The 21,634-nt window shown below is 39.0% G+C and overlaps 1 protein-coding gene across 2 annotated transcripts in view; it reads left to right on the top strand.

The window, feature by feature from the left end:
• The window catches only part of ASNS (asparagine synthetase (glutamine-hydrolyzing)), a 180,348-nt gene extending 160,536 nt beyond the window's left edge, over positions 1-19,812 (top strand). For both annotated transcript variants that reach the window (XM_047751762.1, XM_047751761.1), the window contains 11 exons: positions 1,229-1,500; positions 5,567-5,804; positions 10,058-10,243; positions 10,495-10,596; positions 11,054-11,181; positions 12,214-12,340; positions 13,100-13,206; positions 13,939-14,039; positions 15,875-15,956; positions 18,806-18,961; positions 19,466-19,812. In XM_047751762.1, the coding sequence (XP_047607718.1) occupies positions 1,252-1,500; positions 5,567-5,804; positions 10,058-10,243; positions 10,495-10,596; positions 11,054-11,181; positions 12,214-12,340; positions 13,100-13,206; positions 13,939-14,039; positions 15,875-15,956; positions 18,806-18,961; positions 19,466-19,675 (1,686 nt within the window). In that variant the 5' untranslated portion in view covers positions 1,229-1,251 and the 3' untranslated portion in view covers positions 19,676-19,812. The remainder of the gene's footprint in view (positions 1-1,228; positions 1,501-5,566; positions 5,805-10,057; positions 10,244-10,494; positions 10,597-11,053; positions 11,182-12,213; positions 12,341-13,099; positions 13,207-13,938; positions 14,040-15,874; positions 15,957-18,805; positions 18,962-19,465) is intronic.
• Positions 19,813-21,634: the final 1,822 nt, after the last annotated feature.

Raw genomic sequence — 21,634 nt, 5'->3', positions numbered from 1 at the left:
CTTTGCAAAAGTTTTAAGTTTAACTAGGTCCCATTGGTTTGTTTTCAGATCCACTCTAGGAAGAGGATTTCAATTATACTCTTGAGATTTATGTCAAAGAGCGTTCTTCCTAGTTTTCCTCTAAGATTTTTATAGTATCTGGTTGTACATTTAGGCCTTTAATTCATTTTGAGTTTATTTTGATGTATGGTGTTAGAGAATGTTTTAATTTCATTCTTTTACACGTAGTTGTCCAGTTTTCCCAGCATCACTTAAATACCAAAATGGTTTCCAAGTTAGAGATATTTTTATAAAACAACAGTTTTGAGCTGGCTGCATTCAAATAAAACAGCCCTTTATTTCACACTTGAGAGTTTTGAGATTGCAAAGTAACTAACCTTTGTAGGAAGTATTTACTTGATTCTTGGCTTACAAGGATGAGCCTTGTTTTTAGAGATGTAGCTGTGTATGTTGCACTGACTTTGCTTTCTTATGACCAACGCAGCTTTGGGATAAAAGTGTTTGAGAATATTTTTTATCATTTAGGCTATTTTTATGGAGAACATTTTATATTTCTCTCAACTTAAATTTTTTTTTTTGTTATAAAGCCAGGATATCAGATAATACTGCTTTCTCTCTAGAATTTCTGTGATCGTGTGAATAAGTCTCTTAGAAGTAAGCTAGAAGTTGTGAAGTGCTTGTAATGGCTGTGTATCTTAATATACACTTAGTATGTATGAGCATTTTTTTTTTCTTCCCACTCTACGTAGGTTGATACAGGTAAAGAGAAAGAAATGTAATTGTCAAGGAGATGCATGAGGCACCTGTAGTAATTTCTAGAATTTTTGAGGGCCTTTGAGATTCTGGGGTGTGGAGAGTGAGGCTGGGATTTCTGACTAAGTTGGAGCCAGCCTTCATGTCTATCTGTATCTTGGGAGTAAAACTCAAAATGTGGCCTGAACATTATCAGCTCTAGCTTACCAAATCCTAATATGAGATGAATGCAGGCTTTGGAGGTAAGCTGCTATATTTAGCTGGCTAGATGTGAAGGTCATTCACTTTTTCTGTATACTTGTCAAAAAAAATTAAATCATTCTCTACTCCTATGTGCCTGCCAACCTAATGGAAAATTACTGTAGATAAGATAATTTATATTTCAGTCTTTGAAGTGGTTTATGCAAGTCTTGGGAATCAAGGTTTAATACAGAAATGAATTGGATATTTAACTGGTCTGCTTTTCTCTCCACAGAGAGCCTACAGCTCCAGCCCACCATGTGTGGCATTTGGGCCCTCTTTGGCAGCGATGACTGCCTTTCTGTTCAGTGTCTGAGTGCTATGAAGATTGCACACAGGGGTCCAGATGCATTTCGTTTTGAGAATGTCAACGGATATACCAACTGCTGCTTTGGATTTCACCGGTTGGCGGTGGTTGACCAGCTGTTTGGAATGCAGCCAATTCGAGTGAAGAAATATCCTTATTTGTGGCTCTGTTACAATGGTGAAATCTACAACCATAAGAAGGTAAATAAAATGAAACCAGAAGATATCTGGCTATGATGACGCATCAGAGCTAGTTGGTGATATTAGTTTTAGTATATTTTGTATAATGCTTTTTTTTACTTTTCAAACACTTTCCATGTTCATTAACCCATTTGCTACAATGAGATAGGGCACTGGTGCACAAAGAGGGGAAATGATTCAGTCACAAAAAAATGATATTGAGGATTACATTTTAGGTTCTTAACTCTTAGAATCTTTTTTTAAACCTTTCATGTGTTTTAATATTAGTTAGAGACTATGTTAGGCACTGGGAATATAGTAGTAAATATGAGAGGTAGGTCTGCATGCTAGGGGAGTTTATTCCATTGGGGAGCAGACAAAAAAAGAAAATGATTGTACATATACCAAGCACTCTGTAGAAATGAATATGGAGCTGTTGGATATGGGAGATCTTGTTTCAGTACACGTGGTCACAGAAAGCCTCTTGAGGAATTGGCACGTGAACTAAAACCTAATGGACAAGGATCAGCTAGTAGGACTGGGAAGAGCATCTCATGCACAGTGACTTGAATGTGTAGAACCTTGCGATTGTTGTAAATCAACAGAGGGCAGGTGGGCAAGATGAAGTGAGGGAGGTGCGGCAGGACTTGGCAGAGAGTTGGCGTGTAATTCTAACGGCAATGAAACTTGAAGATTTTAAGGCAGGGGTAGAATTTAATAGTTTGTGGGTAATCACATTTGTAGCTTTTATGTAATGCTGCCCTTAAGATGTTGCTGTTGCATAACTGACATAATCAGAGCCAAAGGACAGACAGGTAGCCAGATACCATAGGGTGTAAGAAGTAAGACTTTGTGCAGCATTAAAGTGGGAGCAACTGTCTAATCTGGTCAAAGTGTACTCTTAGGATGAGAGTAGTATAAGGGTTTGGAAACTCTGACCTGAGGAAGCCAAATTTGCTAAGAGCCTTGCAAGCTGGAATTATTTGGCTAGTGTTTCATAAGAAATTTTTCATCTAAGATTTGCAAGTTATTTTTTGTCACTTTCCTCCCCAGCTTTTAATTTTGAAAATTTCACATTTATAGAAAAGAACAGAACATTGAGTATATGCATCAAATATTTGTTAATGTTTTGCCTGCCATTTTTGGCTTATCTCTCTCTTCCTATATACACACACATTCAATTTTTGGCTTAATCATTTTAGAGTATACTGCAGAAATTATGACACTTGATTTCTAGATATGTAAATATTTACCTTCTAAGAATAAGGGCATTCTTCTCCCTAATACCGATACTATTACTAAACCTAAGAATTCCTAATACCCTCTAATGTCCAGTTCATGTTAAATTTCCCCAGATGTTCCAAGAATCAATATATTAATGGTTGTTTTCTGGTTTTGAGCCAGATTTCATTCAAGGTTCATATATTTGGTTGTGATGTTTCTTGGTACTTTTTGAACTTTTTTTTTTTTTAAGGGCCGCACCTGTGGCATATGGTATATGGAGGTCCCCAGGCTAGGGGTTGATCAGAGCTGTAGCTGCAAGCCTACACCACAGCCATAGCAACGCTGGATCTGAGCCGCACCTGTGACCTACATCACAGCTCATGGCAATACTGGATCTTTAACCTATGGAGCAAGGCCAGGGATTGAGCCCACATCCTCATAGATACTAGCTGGGTTCATTAACAACTGAGCCACGGTAGTAACTCCTGAACCATCTTTATGTATGCCTGTCATTCATAGGTGGGGATTTATATTCTAGATACTTCTAGATATTTTTATTTTTGAATAATAGCTTTAGCCATTGTTTGTTGTCTGCTTATGGAACATTCTCTTATTTGAAGAGTTGCTATAGTTTTTCAGCAAATTCCTTTTCATATATTTAGTAAGGGCCTACTGTACCCCGACATCATTTTTATAGGTGCTTAGAAGTGAAATGGTGAACAGGAAAGGTGAGAATGGAGTTAGAAGCTAGTGGGAATAGAGGAGGGGAGCAGTTAAAACTTTCTTACTAAGCTGAGTTAGTCCCATGTACGAGAGAATGCTAACTTAATACTATGGTGAAAGTAGCCTGACTCTTGTCTTAAATGAGATGGCAATGCCTTGTTTTATTTGAACATAGCTGTTTTTATGTATTTTGCTTAAAAGTTATTAAAAAGTTAAATATTTTGAAAATATTTCTATTCTAAATTAGTCATATATGTTGTATTTTCAGAAGCAGAAGTTGTATCGCTTCTCTTAATCTTAGAGTTATGCAGTGTGAGCAGCTAAAAATCTGTCTAGAGTAGAATCGACATTCAGGCTTATTTAAAGAATGCTGCAACATAAGCTTCTAAGTTCCCCTTTATGGATGAAAGTAAAATTTTCTACTAAAATACAGCCAGCAGTGTGTTGGGAGTGGGAGGAGGCCCTCTCCCTGTGGTGGGCATCAGAGGCCTACAGCCAACAAGTCAGGTGGCAGTGATTTCTAGGTGGGGCTTTTATCCCAGGGTGGTTTCAGGAGAGTGGGAAGTGGTATATGAGAGTCATTAACCAGTAAATTGCATGCAAGCTTTAGGCTGAAGGGCAGTGATGACGTGGTGGGGACTGAGGATGGATTTGAGAAGCTGTTGCTGAAATGATCAAATGCTTTAGCTCATTTATCCTGCAGATACTTAAACCCAGAAGGGTGAGCAGAAGACTGTTTCCAAACCCTACCTCCTAGTGACAGAGTTCATCACTGACAGTCTCTCAGAGCAGGGAGAGGTGACCAGGAGGCGGCTTTTTAAATCACTGCAAGCAGCCAAAGCTCGTTTTGGACAGTTCCAGCTTATCAACAAAAAAGTTCACAAATTGATAGATGGAGCGTGTTTGTGAAACATGCTTTATAGGTCATACACATGCAAACATAGAGACGGAGTTTTTTGAAATTTAAAAAACAGGTTTTAAATGCTCCAATGTATCTAGCATTTCTACTTGATATTGTTTAAGTGAGTCTCTTCTCTCTATATTATCAGCCAAAAATAGGAGAAGTACAAAGATAGAGGAACACACCAAGAACTTGTCACTCTCGCAGCTTACCTGTGGTGATGGAGAGAGCGCCATGGAGTTGAGGCCTAACTTAATGGATCCCTCTCTACATGCAATGGGAATGATGGTCTCTTTGCTGTTCCACTGGGAGGTGTGGATGAATCAAGCTCCACAGTCTTTTTTGTTCAGTACTGAGAAGTAACTCTAATGCCTCTGAAGGTGGTGGAAGGACGGGGAGCTACATTTCTCCCCAGTACCAGAAGCTTTGTTTTGGACCATGTGTCTCCATCATTTTGATGGAATCATTCATTTGTCAGGGAATAGTGCCAAATATATTTATCCTTTTGCTTTCTATTTTTTTTTCTTTTTCTTTTTTTTTTTGGTCTTTTTGCCTTTTCTTGGGCCGCTCCCATGGCATGTGGAGGTTCCCAGGCTAGGGGTCGAATTGGAGCTGTAGCTGCTGGCCTACACCAGGGCCACAGCAACGTGGGATCCCAGCCGCATCTGCAACCTACATCACAACTCACGGCAATGCTGGATCCTTGACCCACTGAGCGAGGCCAGGGATCGAACCCGCAACCCCATGGTTCCTAGTCGGAATCGTTAACCACTGCACCACGACGGGAGCTCCAGCTTTCTATTTTCATAGAAAGGGTGTGAGACTGAACCAGAAGAAACTCAGCCAATGCTACATTCCCAAACCAAAATCTCACAGTTGTGGAAGATATGTTTTTTAGTGTCATGATAACTGGGCAGCTTATTTGCCTAATGTACATATTGATGTAAATATCTATGTAGTACATACATAGATGTATAGAATATGCATTTCCATCCCTCTACACAATACAGAGGCACCTTGCCTCTGTATTCTGTTTATCAGAATGCAATTAAAATTTTCAGACTTAGCTTGTGGGATCCTGTATTCAGACAAGCTGTATTTTGATAATGACATGATTCTTTTAAATCACTAAAGTGCATGCATTTACAGATCAAAGAAATACCGAAGCAACTCTGTAATTAAAAAATTAGTAAATGCACAAGGATTCTCACATTTTTGTTTTGCTATTATTTCCTTAAGCTGCAACACCATTTTGAATTTGAATATCAGACAAAAGTGGATGGTGAGATAATCCTTCATCTTTATGACAAAGGAGGAATTGAGCAAACAGTTTGCATGTTGGATGGGGTGTTTGCCTTTATTTTACTGGATACTGCCAATAAGAAAGTGTTCCTGGGCAGAGATACCTATGGAGTCAGACCTTTATTTAAAGCCATGACAGAAGATGGATTTTTGGCTGTGTGTTCAGAAGCTAAAGGTAATGATAGAATTTTTCCATAGATTTTTTCATAACTGTCCTGATTGTGTCCTCTTCTAGATTATATTTACAAGTCTAGTCCAATCCATATTTACAAATGGGGCAACCCAAATTTTTACAAGTGACTAAGTCAGTCATGGACTTTTCTGAGCTTGCTTTTTTTTTTTTTTAAAAAAAAACAGAGAGTTGGACTCTTCTTTTTAGCACTTAAATTCTGTAATCCTTAGAGGATAAATCTGTAGTAAAGTCATTTAGTTTTTGTTGGGCTGAAATGGTCTGCATCAGGCTTGATCACATATCTATTTTCAGGTTTTCCTATGTCACACTGTGATGGTAGGGCTGGCCAGCCCTGCAATTACTGCATGTTCCACTGTGCCATGGCATCACACAAACACATGTTTATTTAGTATTTTAAAAAAGCTATATTGGTGTATAATTTACATGCCATGTAATTCATCCATTTAAAGTGTACAGTTCAGTGTTTTTTACTATGTTCATAGATACCTTCAATCAATTTTAGAATTATTCTTATCTAAAAAAGAAACCTTTTACTCTTTGAGTGTCACTCCCCATCCCTCCATAGCCATCAACCATTAAACTTCCTGTCTAACCCTCCCCTCCCCCATCTCAGTCCCAGCCAACCACCAATTTGCTTTCAGTCTGTGTGATTTCCCTATTTTGGGCATTATTTATGAATGGAATCCTATCATATGTGGTCTTTTGTTACTGGCTTCTTTCACTGGGCATAATACTTGCAAGGTTTATCTGTGTCCTAACATGTTTGTTTACTTTTTATGGTTAAAAGATATTCCATTACATGGATATATCCACATTCTGTTTATCTGCTATTTATCTTTTTGTCAATTGATGAACAGTTGGCTCTTATGAATAATGCTACTCTACATATTTATAAGTTTTTGTGTATTTTCATTTCTCTACATACATACACATTCACACACACGTACACACACATACCTAGGAGTGGACTTGCAAGGTCGCATGGTTTACTTGTGTTTACAAAAAGCATCAAAAAGAAGCAAATATTTGGGAATAAATATAACAAAAGAAATGCAAAACTGTATGCTGAAAAACGATAAAATAATGTTGAAAGAAATGAAAAAAAAATATGAAGAAGCTTTAAAGAAGGTCTAAAAGAAAGAAGCATCCCATGATCATGGATTAAAGACTTAATATTTTTAAGTTGGCACAGACTGCTCAAGCTCATTTACAGATTCAACATGATCTCTGGCAGAATCCCAGGTGACTTCTTTTTAGAAACTGAGAAGCTGACTCTGAAATTCATACAGAGTGCAAAGGACCCAGAATAGCCAAAACAACCTTGAAGGAAAAAAAAAAAAAAAAAGTAGGAGGACTCTCACTTTCTGACTTCAAAACATACTGCAAAACAAGACTAATCAGTATGGTACTGGCAGAAGGATAGACATGTAGACCAGTGGAATGGAATTGGAGGCTGAAAGTGAACCCCTACATCTGTAGTCAGCTGATTTTCAACAAGGGTACCAAAACCATTCAGTGGGCAAAGAATAGTCTTCTCAACAAATGAGACAACTGGACATATACATGCAAAAAAATGAGCTTGAACCTTTACCTCACAACCATAGTTAAAACTTAAAGTGAGCCAAATTCCTAAATGTAAACATTAAAATTATAAAACTCTTAGAAAAATAGAGCTATATCTTCATGACCTTGGATTTTGCAAAGATTCCTTAGATAATGACCCACAAAGCACAAGCAAAAAAAGAAAAATAGATAAATTGGACTTGATCAAAATTGAACATTTTTGCCCTTCAAGGGGGACACCATCAAGATAGTGAAAAGACAACCCAGAGAATGGAAGAAAATAACTTGTAAATCATATTTAGCATTTTTTGATAATAAAGTTGAGGAAGACATTCATCTTTTATCTTATAGCTTGATAGAATAACATCCTAAAATCTGGTCTACCAGCCTGTCTGCCTTTTTGCCTCATTTCTTAAATCCTTTCTCATTTAGTGTGATCATATGCAGAGAACAAGGATATATATATTATTATATAATATTATATCATAATATTATATATATTATATATATTAGGTAATAATATATATATTATTTACCTAAAGTACTATTATGGAAGCCCATCAAAGAGAACTCAAGGGAAAAGCAGACTCCTCATTTCCACTGGGTCTCTGATATCTTGATAAGGAATTATAGTCTCACATCTAGTTTACCCTCTGAAATTTCTTGACTTATTTATTTTTTCTTTGTCTTTTTGCTATTTCCCTGGGCCGCTTCCGCGGCATGTGGAGGTTCCCAGGCTAGGGGTCTAATCGGAGCTGCAGCCACCGGCCTACGCCAGAGCCACAGCAACGCAGGATCCGAGCCGCGTCTGCAACCTACACCACAGCTCACGGCAACGCCGGATTGTCAACCCACTGAGCAAGGGCAGGGACCGAACCCGCAACCTCATGGTTCCTAGTCAGATTCGTTAACCACTACGGCACGACGGGAACTCCTCTTGACTTATTTTTTACATCCTTCTCAACACTGTCCTTTGCTAAACAACATGAAACATGATCTCATCAAGAATACTGTAACAGTTTTCCTTCTTCCTTTTTTTTTTTTTGCCTTTTAGGGCCACACTGGTGGCATATGGAAGTTCCCAGGCTAGGGGTCAGTTCAGAGTTGCAGCTGCCTACCTGCACCACAGCCACAGCAACATAGGATCTGAACTGTGTCTTTGGCCTACAACATTGGATCCTTAACCCACTGAGTGAGGCCAGGGATCGAACCTGCATCCTCATGAATACTAGTTGGGTTGTTGGTGCTGAGCCACAATGGGAACTCCAGTTTTCCTTAATGCTTTTAAAATTGGCTATCAGAAACTCCTTTGATGATGATACTCCCTGCTGAAAACCTTGTAATTGTTCCTTATCCACTGCAAGGGCTGTGTGCCTCACTTGAAGTCTGCCAGCTAGTGATAGGATCTGGGTCTCGTCTGCTCTTTGAAGGCAACACTACACAGTAGCTTTCTGGGTTAACAAACTTAAATTATAAATAATCTGTGTAGATGAGCTGCTACTATTTTTTTTTTTTTGTCTTTTTGCCTTTTCTAGGGCCGCTCCCACGGCATATGGAGGTTCCCAGGCTAGGGGTCCAATTGGAGCTGTAGCCATCGGCCTACGCCAGAGCCACAGCAACATGGGATCCAAGCCGTGTCTGCGACCTACATCACAGCTCATGGCAACACCGGATCCTTAACCCACTAAGCAAGGCCAGGGATCGAACCCGCAACCTCATGGTTCCTAGTCGGGTTTGTTAACCACTGCGCCACGACAGGAACTCCCGAGCTGTTACTATTTATAGTAAAACTATTTTTTTTTTTGTTTTTACCAGTGGTTATGGTGATACTGAGTTGCTTACTTCCTGAGAAAGCCTATTAAAGAATTTAAATTATACTGTTTAACTCAAACACAGTGACTAATAACTAGTTAATGGACAAATGTCTGATTTCTCAATACAAGACTTTGAAGTACCTAATAGTGGATCCTTTTGTTTGTTAAAGGACTGGGAATCATGACTGTTTTCATAAAATACCACAGTGATGACAAGTGACTACCAGGATATCATAAATTAAGTTTCAAGTCTGTCTTTTTTGCTTAATACATGTATCTTGCTTTTCTTTCTTTAATATTTACTTTATTAAGGAAAACATTTTCTTGATCAGAAATTCCAGCTAGGGAAAAGAATGTGAACAGTAGAGATTTTCCTATTGCCTTGAAATAGTGTAATTTTGCCATGCATCTGTGCACCACTATTATCTTTCTAGAGGTAGATGGTAGGGTTTGGGGGATTAAAGTTTCCCCCCGCCTTTTTTTTTTTTTTTTGCTTTTTAGGGCCACAGCATTGGAGGTTCCCAGGCTAGGTGTTGAATTGGAGCTGCAGCTGCTGGCCTACACCACAGCAACGCAGGATCCGAGCCACATCTGTGACCTACACCACAGCTGATGGCAACGCCAGATCCTTAACCCAATGAGTGAGGCCGGGGATTGAACCTGCATTGTCATATATCCTAGACGGGATCTTTCACTGTTGAACCATGAAGGGAACGCCCTTCCTGTTTTTCTTACATATGGGACATGTACTTGGATTAAAAAGGAAAAATAAATAGGAATTTAGAGAGTATTAACTAATTGTACAAGTTACTATGAAGTATTATCCTAATTTGAGTTTTTATCTTTGTGAATTTGTAGGTCTCGTTAACTTGAAGCACTCCATGACTCCTTTTTTAAAAGTGGAGCCTTTTCTCCCAGGACACTATGAAGTTTTGGATTTAAAGCCAAATGGCAAAGTTGCCTCAGTGGAAATAGTAAAATATCATCACTGTCGAGATGAGCCTCTGCACACCCTGTATGACAGCGTGGAAAAACTCTTCCCAGGTGAGAAGGGAAACACCCACCCACCTGTTCCCCTTTTCTCTCCCCCAGAGCAAAACTTTACTCTCACATCATTGGGACAATTTAAGTTTGGAAATTCTTTCCTTTTTAATTTGGAGGTGACACATTGGGATGTGGCCAACTCTACCGCTGAGCATATGCCATGATATTTATAGATGATCTAGTATGTGTTACCATAAATAATTCAGCCCAGGCTTTTCTGCAGCTGTTTCACTTACTTTATGTGTTAATAGGTTTTGAGATAGAAGCTGTGAAGAGCAACCTCCGGATCCTTTTTGACAATGCCATTAAGAAACGTTTGATGACAGACAGAAGGATTGGCTGCCTTTTATCAGGTGTGGTCAGTTAAAAACCTAATTTTGTGTAGGGCATATTCATTTCAGCTAAGTGATTTATAGCTATCCTGGAAGTTTTGACAGTGAAAAAAATACTGTGTGATTTAACATTTCCTCCATTATAGAATGAAAAAGTTTTCTGTAAATTGCTTTTAATATTCATAATAATATAGCAATGTAAAATTGTAATTATATTAGTATGAATGAGCTTGTAAACATTCTTCAGAATATTCTGAGTCTTACAATGTGTGTAGTGATTTTTAACCAATTCAAATACTGTTACCATTACCACAGGTTAAATGCTAGATTTTTCTCATTCAAGTTGACTTTCAATTTCCAAAACTTGGGGATTTTAAATGGTAAAACTCTAATCTCAGTGCTTTATCAGAACATAATGTGTATCTCTCCCCCTCTTCTGTAAGGCGCATAATCTCTATTCTTCCTGTGCTGCTTGCAGGCGGCTTGGATTCCAGTTTGGTTGCTGCCACCCTATTGAAGCAGCTAAAAGAGGCTCAAGTACAGTACCCTCTGCAGACATTTGCAATTGGCATGGAAGATAGTCCAGATTTACTAGCCGCTAGAAAGGTAAGACACTGTCTCTGCCTGTTATGTGATTAAGACAGGCTTGTTAACAATGGATGATTCTATACTTTGCTGTATTGACTTAGGTAATTGTTTTAAATTAAATATATGAAAGTGGAATGAAATGCCTGTTGAATGTCAACTCTTGTACACTGTATGCTAGATACTTTTATTTACCATGGCCCATGCAGTTCTCATAAAAGCCCTGTGATGGTAATTCTGCCCTTTTGAGAGTGGTTAAGGCTGAAGGCTTTGGAGCCTGGGTGCTGGTTTCAAATCCTGACTTTACCACTCAATTCCTTGTGTAACAGGAGTAGTAGATCTACTATGAGATAGTTTTGAGATGAAGATTTCATAATTTCAAGTACCTAAGATAGAAACTAGCATGCATTAAGTACTTAGCGAATATTAACTATTCTCGTTAGTTTGCATTTTTTAATAAAGTACTGTGTTTAGGACTGTGGGCAGAGGGGATCTTGTACACATTTAGTGTGCAGGGGATCTTGTACACATTTAGTGTGCAGGATACCTTGTTGCCACTTTTGACACACACATAGAATGGATAAGAGAGAGGGAAAGGGCGATCCCAAAGCCAGTTGATGAACACTGAATGAATCCACAATAGCCGAAGAAAATAGAAAGAGGGGAGGGGCCATGTAACTTAGGAATAACATCCCAATATAAAACTAGGCTTTGCAGGAAGGCCAAAAAGCGGTAACATCAGTGTGGGGGCGGGGAGTGGAGAGCATGTTTGCTAGGGTGACAGCTTGGAGTGGGAAGAGCTGATGGGAGACGTGGAGGTTGTTGGAGGGCAGGCAAGGGAGCCTGACTAGGGGGGGCTTGCCCACAGCAGCCTGGAGAATCATTTCCCCTTATTGTGAAGGGATATTTCACAAAAAAACGCAATCATTTCCCCTTAGTCCTGTTTGTTTCCCATCATTGTAATTCATGATACATTGTGAACTACTGTCCTGTTTCATTTTCAAGATTAGTTTTTTAAATAACAAGTGTGTGGATATGTCTTTATATAATCAGGTGGCAGATCATATTGGGAGTGAACACCATGAAGTCCTCTTTAACTCTGAGGAAGGCATTCAGGTCCTGGATGAAGTCATATTCTCCCTGGAAACGTACGATATTACAACAGTTCGTGCTTCAGTAGGTAATGCATTTTATGATTTCAAAAAGATTTTTAATACTGACAAAGGTAAGGTTTAAAAAATAGTGTTTCAGGTAATCATTATAAAAAATAAAACTCAAGAATGAACATAAATAAAATCCCGTGTCAGCAGTTGTTGAAGGTAAGACCATTGAAGAATTTCATGAATTCTTTGTGGAGTAAGAGGAAAAATACACACGTAGATTAACTTCTACATTTATGGTATCGCTGTATTTCTTTAAAGGGCAGGTACATATTTTCTGTGCCTCCTTTCCCCCAATTCTCTGTTCAAAAGTTTCTTGTGCTATATAAGGAAATAGGTATATGTTGTAACTAATTTTGTGTAAGGAATGCTCATTTTAGATATTTTTTGGTAGATACCCCATCATATGATTTATCAATCAGTAATAATTATTGCCTAGTAAGCAATGCTAGTTTTACCTGTGGATACATACTGAGATCAGAAACATACTCCAAAGCAAGTGATCTAATTATTATTATTATATAATATTATAAAAGAATAAATAAAACCTATATATAAAGCTGGGGAAGGGTTTGGGGCTATTTTATCCCAGTAGTACAACTTTTGGATTATGTACATATAAATGGCTGGTAGATACACGGTCATTATATTGAAAACTGCTTTGTATTAATACAGATCTGGTCTAACTTAGTAGCAAAGCTTGCAGTCTTTTCTGGAAAATAAAAGACATTTTTGGTAGAGGGTTATTTTCACATGAACAATAATTTCTCTTTTTTAAGGTATGTACCTGATTTCCAAGTACATTCGGAAGAACACGGACAGTGTGGTGATCTTCTCTGGAGAAGGTTCAGATGAACTTACGCAGGGTTACATATATTTTCACAAGGTAAGATTCCTCAATGGCAGGATATTGGTGCCAGGGTAAGAAAAGTATGAATTGTTTGACTATTTTCTTTGGTCTATCTTTTGGTATAGCAGTGGCACATTTGAGTATCTTATGAGACTTAAGGAGGAAAACTGATAGTACCTGTATTTCTTTGGGGGAGAAAGAAGTCTTAATGGTGTCAGATAGTCTCCATTTGTTAAAGCTAGTTAAGTATAAGAGTCATGTTTCTGTTACTTCTTAGTCCCCTGTGGTCTTACGGTTGTTGCATGGTGTGTCTTTTAGGGCCACTCCCTTGGCATATGGAAGTTCTAGTAACCAGGCTAGGGGTCGAATCACAATAGGAGCTGCAGCTGCCAGCCACAGCCACAGCAACACGGGATCTGAGCCACATCTGTCACCTATACCACAGCTCACGGCAATGCCAGATCCTTAACCCACTGAGCAAGGCCAGGGATTGAACCCATGTCCTCATGGATCCCAGTCAGGTTCATTATGCTGACCCACAATGGGAACTCCTGGTATGTCCATTGTATTTGTTCTAGCACTAGCAGTCTTGGTGTGAAGGGAAGAATGTTTAATAAAACATTTACTCTGTTTCCTAAACTTTGTCTGGCTTTGTGTCTTACTACGTTTGGAGTTGGAGCCATGTGTGAGAGTCCCATAAAAACTGTTTACGTGTGCCAAAGCCAAAGCTTGTGAGTGTATTTGTAACTTCAGCTCTTTGTAAAATAGGCTCCTTCGCCTGAGAAAGCCGAGGAGGAGAGCGAGAGGCTTCTGAAGGAACTCTATTTGTTTGATGTTCTCCGTGCAGATCGAACTACTGCTGCCCATGGGTAACTCGATATTTTAGGAAGCAATTGTAAAAATAGCCTCAAAAAAAAAAAGACTTGATGGTCGTTTTTTTTTTTTTTTCTTTCCAGTTGGCTATATCTTGTAAAGTATGACTTTTATAGAGAAACTGAAGCTTGTCTCTTAGTGCAAAGGGATAAGGCTAAATTGGAGTGCTGTTGTAATGGTGAGAGGAGGCGTGGACATTGTTTTAGGTGGAGTTTCTGTCTTTAAAGCACAACATTCTCCTTGTTTCTGGGCAACTAAGAGGGAAGGTACTTGGAGCTCTCCTCAGGTCTTAAGAGAAACAAAGATTATATACTTACTGCAGCAAGTGTTGACGACCTGCCATGCCTGTTTGATGACCAGACAGTGAAGATGCAAAAGGTTTGATTAGATGATAAGACAGGTTTCTTCGGTATCATTTCTGGTTGGATGAACTTTTCCCTTTTTTTTTTTTTTTAAAAAAAAGCTGGTCATTTTGGAGAAATGAGAACTCTTATTGTACATGATCAACAACCAACATCAACTCTTTTAGTTGCTACTACCAAATCACACTTAGATTAGAAAATAATCAAGTATGAGCTTGGAGAATGAACTGAATTCAAACATTTTTACTACTAGCTGATTAGTAACTTAAATTCAATATGAACCAGTATTCCACATTGTTTCATCAAAGGCCACATTATCTGCTTCTTGAATCTTGATTACTCAGCTTAGGACAAGCAGATAGGATAATAACCATAGTTTAGCATTAGCTTTTAATAGGTCTCATCTAGTAAGACGTTTGAGTCAGAAAAGTCTAGGCAAGGTATTCTTTTTTTTTAAATTGAAGTATAGTCGATTTCCAATATTGTGTTAGTTTCAGGGTAACAGCTATTACAGTTATTCAGATATTTATATATGAGCCCCAAATTTTAAATACTATTTGATCTCTTCAAAAAATTTTAATAGAGTTATTTATTAATGTGCAGGAAGAAAGATGAATATATTCTGGGTAGAAGAAAGTGAAGCTATGGTTGAGAAACAGAATATTAAGCCAAAATTATAATCATGCATTAACGTTGCCAGGTAAATCTGTGGCATGTCATAAACGAGTTGTTTTTTATGAGAAAATCCATATGCTTTTTTTTTTTTGATTTACAGTTAGTTTCAGGTGTACAGTAAAGCGACTCAGTTATACATTATATTTTTTTTCAGACTCTTTTCCCTTATAGGTTACTACAAAATACTGAGTATAGTTCCCTATGCTATACCGTAGGTCTTTGTTTCTCTATTTTATATACAGTGTGTTTATGTTAATCCCAACTTCCTAATTCTATCCCACCCCATGGAAAGTACTTTGTTTTTCTTTTTAGGACTACATGTATAGCATATGGAAGTTCCCAGGCTAGGGGTTGAATCAGAGCTGCAGCTGGCACCCTTATGCCACAGCCACAGCAGTGCCAGATCCAAGCCACCTCTGTGACCTATACCACAGCTCATGGCAATGCTGGATCCTTAACCCACTGAGTGAGACGAGGGATCAACAAATCTGCATCCTCACAGATAGTAGTTGGGTTTGTTACTGCTGAGCTGCAATGGGAAATCCTACAAAGTACATTCTTAATGGTCAGGTCACTCATGATTCTTTTTCCAGTTTTTGAGATATATAATTGTTTATAGAAAACAAAGTAAAAGTATTCTCCAACAGTTTCATTCTGTAGATGATATAATACATATTATTTTGAATGAAGGTTTTTGTATTCATGCATTAGTGTAGGGCATTTAGGACTATAAATATAACCTTATAAAAGCCTGGGTAGATAGCCATTTTGATTTTGATTTTCTTCTTTTTCAGCCTTGAATTGAGAGTCCCCTTCTTGGATCATCGGTTTTCTTCCTACTATTTGTCTCTGCCAGCAGAGATGAGAATCCCCAAGGTGGGTGAATCAACTCAAGATAAAAACTATCCATCGATACTGTTTTTTTTTGTTTTTTTTTTAATTTTATTTTCCCACTGTACAGCAAGGGGATCAAGTTATCCTCACATGTATACATTACAATTACATTTTTTTTTCCCCACGCTTTGTTCTGTTGCAACATGAGTATCTAGACAAAGTTCTCAATGCTATTCAGCAGGATCTCCTTGTAAATCTAAGTTGTGTCTGATAAGCCCAAGCTCCCGATCCCTCCCACTCCCTCCCACTCCCATCAGGCAGCCACAAGTCTCTTCTCCAAGTCCATGGTTTTCTTTTCTGAGGAGATGTTCATTTGTGCTGGATATTAGATTCCAGTTATAAGTGATATCATATGGTATTTGTCTTTGTCTTTCTGGCTCATTTCACTCAGAATGAGATTCTCTAGCTCCATCCATGTTGCTGCAAATGGCATTATGTCATTCTTTCTTATGGCTGAGTAGTATTCCATAGTGTATATATATACCACATCTTCCGAATCCAGTCATCTGTCGATGGACATTTGGGTTGTTTCCGTGTCTTGGCTATTGTGAATAGTGCTGCAATGAACATGCGGGTGCATGTGTCTCTTTTAAGTAGAGTTTTGTCCGGATAGATGCCCAAGAGTGGGATTGTGGGGTCATATGGAAGTTCTGTGTATAGATTTCTAAGGTATCTCCAAACTGTTCTCCATAGTGGCTGTACCAGTTGACATTCCCACCAACAGTGCAGGAGGGTTCCCTTTTCTCTACAGCCCTTCCAGCACTTGTTATTTGTGGATTTATTAATGATGGCCATTCTGACTGGTGTGAGGTGATATCTTGTGGTAGTTTTGATTTGCATTTCTCTTATAATCAGCGATGTTGAGCATTTTCTCATGTCTTTGCTGGCCATCTGTATATCTTCCTTGGAGAAATGTCTATTCAGGTCTTTTGCCCATTTTTGCATTGATTGACTGGCTTTTTTGCTGTTGGGTTGTATAAGTTGTTTATATATTCTAGAGATTAAGCCCTTGTCGGTTGCATCATTTGAAACTATTTTCTCCCATTCTGTAAGTTGTTTTTTTGTTTTCTTTTGGGTTTCCTTTGCTGTGCAAAAGCTTTTCAGTTTGATGAGGTCCCATGGGTTTATTTTTGCTCTAATTGCTATTGCTTTGGGAGACTGACCTGAGAAAATATTCATGATGTTGATGTCTGAGAGTGTTTTGCCTATGTTTTCTCCTAGGAGTTTGATGGTGTCTTGTCTTATATTTAAGTCTTTCAGCCATTTGGAGTTTATTTTGGTGCATGGTGTGAGGGTGTGTGCTAGTTTCATTGCTTTGCATGCAGCTGTCCAGGTTTCGCAGCAATGCTTGCTGAATAGACTTTCTTTTTCCCATTTTATGTTCTTGCCTCCCTTGTCAAAGATTAATTGACCATAGGTGTCAGGGTTTATTTCTGGGTTCTCTATTCTGTTCCATTGGTCTGTCTGTCTGTTTTGATACCAGTACCACACTGTTTTGATGATTGTGGCTTTGTAGTATTTTTTTTTTTTTTTTTTTTGCTATTTCTTGGGCCGCTCCCGCAGCATATAGAGGTTCCCAGGCTAGGGGTCCAGTCGGAGCCGCAGCCACCAGCCTACGCCAGAGCCACAGCAACGCAGGATCTGAGCTGCGTCTGCAACCTACACCACAGCTCACGGCAACGCCAGATCGTTAATCCACTGAGCAAGGGCAGGGACCGAACCTGCAACCTCATGGTTCCTAGTCAGATTCGTTAACCACTGCGCCACGACGGGAACTCCTGTAGTATTTCTTGAAGTCTGGGAGAGTTATGCCTCCTGCTTGGTTTTTGTTTCTCAGGGTTGCTTTGGTGATTCTGGGTCTTTTGTTGTTCCATATAAATGTTTGGATTGTTTGTTCTAGTTCTGTGAAAAATGTCATGGGTAATTTGATAGGGATTGCATTGAATCTGTAGATTGCTTTGGGAGTATGGCCATTTTTACAATATTGATTTCCCCAATTCAGGAACATGGAATATCTTTCCATTTCTTTACATCTTCTTTGATTTCTTTGATTAAAGTTTTATAGTTCTTGGCATATAAGTACACGGCATATATAATACACCTCTTTAGTCAGGTTTATTCTGAGGTATTTGATTTTGTGAGGTGCAATTTTAAAACGTATCATATTTTCGTATTCCTTTTCTAATATTTCATTGCTGGTATACAGAAATGCAACTGACTTCTGAATGTTAATCTTATATCCTGCTACTTTGCTGAATTTATGAATCAGTTCAAGGAGTTTTGGGGTTGAGTCCTTAGGGTTTTCTGTATATAGTATCATGTCATCTGCATACAGTGACAGTTTGATCTCTTCTCTTCCTATATGGATGCCTTTTGTTTCTTTTGTTTGTCTAATTGCTGTGGCTAGGACTTCCAAAACTATGTTGAAGAGCAGTGGTGAGAGTGAGCATCCCTGTCTTGTTCCAGATTTGAGTGAGAAGGCTTTCAGTTTTTCCCCATTGAGTATTATATTTGCTGTGGGTTCATCATAAATGGCTTTGATTCTATTCAGGAATGTTCCCTCTGTACCCACTTTGGCGAGGGTCTTGATCATGAATGGATGTTGGACTTTGTCAAATGCTTTTTCTGCGTCTATCGAGATGATCATATGATTTGACTTTTTTTTTTGTTAATGTGGTGTATGATGTTGATTGATTTGCCTATGTTGAGCCATCCTTGTGAACCTGGGATGAACCCTACCTGGTCATGGTGTATAATTTTTTTGATATGTTGTTGGATTGATACTGGTTTTATTTAGAATTTTTACTGATGCACCTTTGTTTTCACATCAGAACGGGATAGAAAAACATCTCCTGAGAGAGACATTTGAGGACTCCAATCTGATACCTAAAGAAATTCTCTGGCGACCGAAAGAAGCCTTCAGTGATGGAATAACCTCAGTTAAGAATTCCTGGTTTAGGATTTTACAGGAATATATTGAACATCAGGTATAATATCTTTAAAAGTATATTCTAGAATAGGACAGTTTGGATACAGACTTGTAATTGCTGTTCATTTTGTATTTTAATGTTTTGTGTCTATAGGAGAGATTCTCTAAAACAATACTTTTATAAGAGTTTTGTAAGAATAGGTATCATGAAGGATTATAAAATAGGATCTGGAATAGAGAGGAGACTTATCAGTCAGCACCTTCATTTTATATATTTTTGGGCAACTGCTGGGTGCAAGACATTATTAGACACATGAATCAAACACTCGAGCCACCACTTAGAAGAAAATGCATTTGAATATTCTTTAAAAATCTCTGCAGCTCTGTATATTAGGGTATTTTAGCATTTTCTAAGTGATTCAAAAGAATCACAATTTACAGTCATGCCTTTTCATATCTTGTGTGTGTGTGTGTGTGTGTGTGTGTGTGTGTGAAGCCAGATTAAATATAAGTATTTCCATGCCATTAAAAAAAAACCCATTCTGCTTCTGTACTCTTACAGGTTGATGATGCAATGATGGCAACTGCAGCCCAGAAATTTCCCTTCAATACTCCAAAAACGAAGGAAGGCTATTACTACCGTCAGATCTTTGAACGCCACTACCCAGGCCGGGCCGACTGGCTGACCCATTACTGGATGCCCAGGTGGATCAGTGCCTCTGATCCTTCTGCCCGCACTCTGTCCCATTACAAGGCTTCTGCCAAAGCTTAGGTGTGAAAGTAAACACTTCTTCTCGCTGTGCAAGTAAACACTTCTTCTCGCTGTGCAGGTAGGGGGCTTAGAGGCAGGAAGGGTCCACCATACAGGCTTCCTTGGGTGTGAAAAAAATTAAAGGCTTAAATCAGAAACATGGCTGCAGTCGTGTATATTCACCAGCCCCTTCCTCAGGGATGGCTAGAAACTGAAGGGCGTTTATTGTATCACACTAAGTAGAGAGTAAGCTAGGAAAGGGGGAGGAGTCTGCTGTTTTGGAGAACTCACAGGCACTTTCCTGGTGTTAATGAGTGCAAGTTCATGGGCTTGACACATGGTGAGGCCAAAAAACCCCAAACATAAGAGTCTAGAGCAGAGAAAGGATGATTGTAGGGACAAGTAAGGAGAATAAGTGGCTTATGCTCAATAAACCCAAACTCCTTGATGGTTTTCAGGGAGGAGTTTTTATAGGCAAAATTTGGGGTGAAAGCTGCAGGTGTGTGGCTTTTTTTTTTCTGATGGGTAGTGAGGTAACAGGCCGCTGATCCAGGAATCTAGTGCTCTGAATTTAACACCCATCTACCATCTGGGTGGGAGGGGGCTTAATTTCTGCAGAAGAACACAAAGATCCTGGTATTTTGTATATTTCTTCAGGAGGACCCAGGACCCCTTGCTGCACTGTTGCTTGTTTCTTTTTTCAACGTTTTATTAGAGTACAGTTGATTTACAATATTGTGATAATTTCTGCTGTTAAAGTGATTCAGTTACACGCACACATATATCCATCCTTTTTCAGATTCTTTTTCCCATCTAGGTTATCACAGAATACTGCGTAGAGTTCCTAGTGCTCTACAGGAGGTCCCATTCCATAGGCACTGTTGTTTCTTGACTGCTCCTCCCTTTGTTCTGCATTTCCCCTCTTCCCTGATGAGCAACTGTTTGACTCTGCCCTTTGGAACTCAGGGAAGGTCTAGGAGGTTGAACGAGGACTATTTCCTACAAACCAGAGAGGTGGGGGAACACAAAAAGGCCCTGTTTGGTTTCAGTGGCAGGGCTTCTGTGGAGGACTTCTGGGTCTCCTGCCAGCATGGCCTCCTTCTAGTCCTTGCCTCGTCTTCTTCATGTGACCCTCGTCTGACTTCCCTCCCTTAGTTCTCTGCATTCTTAGCCAGCTAGGCACCCTCTGGAGAGGTGAGTCCTTTGTAAAATAGTAATTTGTATTTTCTGGTTTTGTTGTTGTTGTTGTTGAGACAACGTCTCTTCCAGAACTGTTCTAGATCAGGAGTTAGCAGACTTTTTCAGGGCTAGGCAGGAAATGTCTTAGGCTTTGTTGACTTCTGTTGGAACTGTACAGTTCTGCCGTGGTAGTGCAAAAACAGCCACAGACAGTATGAAAATGAGGACATGACTGTGATAGGCAAACTCATGGGCATGGCTGTGTTCTCTTAAACTTTATAGAAACAGGCAGTGGGCTGGACTGGGCCATTGGGCCATAGTTTGCTGGACCCACTTCTAAAACCAAGCATCTGAACCTAGCTGGAGGAAGACAAAGTGTAACAAGGAATCATTCAATGAACAACTTAAATTCGAATGCTCATTGGTTGTTTAGAGACAGCATTTAAAAATACGTTTTAGGAGTTCCCACTGTGGCTCAGTGGGTTACAAATCTGACTAGTGTCCATGAGGATGCAGGTTCGATCCCTGGCCTTGATCAGTGGGTTAAGGATTTGGCGTTTCTGTAAGCTGTGGTATAGGTGGCAGATGCAGCTCGGATTCCAAGTTGCTGAGGCGTAGGCCAGCAGCTGCAGCTCTGATTCAAGCCCTAGCTTGGAAACTTTCATGTGCTGTGGGTGCGGCCCTAAAAAAAGACACACTCTCTCTCTCTCTCTCTCTCTCTCTATATATATATATATATATATACACATATAGTCTTTATATATATGTGTATATATATATATATACACACACATATATACT

The sequence above is a fragment of the Phacochoerus africanus genome, chromosome 11, assembly GCF_016906955.1.
Source record: "Phacochoerus africanus isolate WHEZ1 chromosome 11, ROS_Pafr_v1, whole genome shotgun sequence".
Lineage (NCBI taxonomy): Eukaryota > Metazoa > Chordata > Mammalia > Artiodactyla > Suidae > Phacochoerus > Phacochoerus africanus.
The sequence above is the reverse complement of the archived record's forward strand: the minus strand, read 5'-3'. Positions and strand labels throughout refer to the sequence as shown.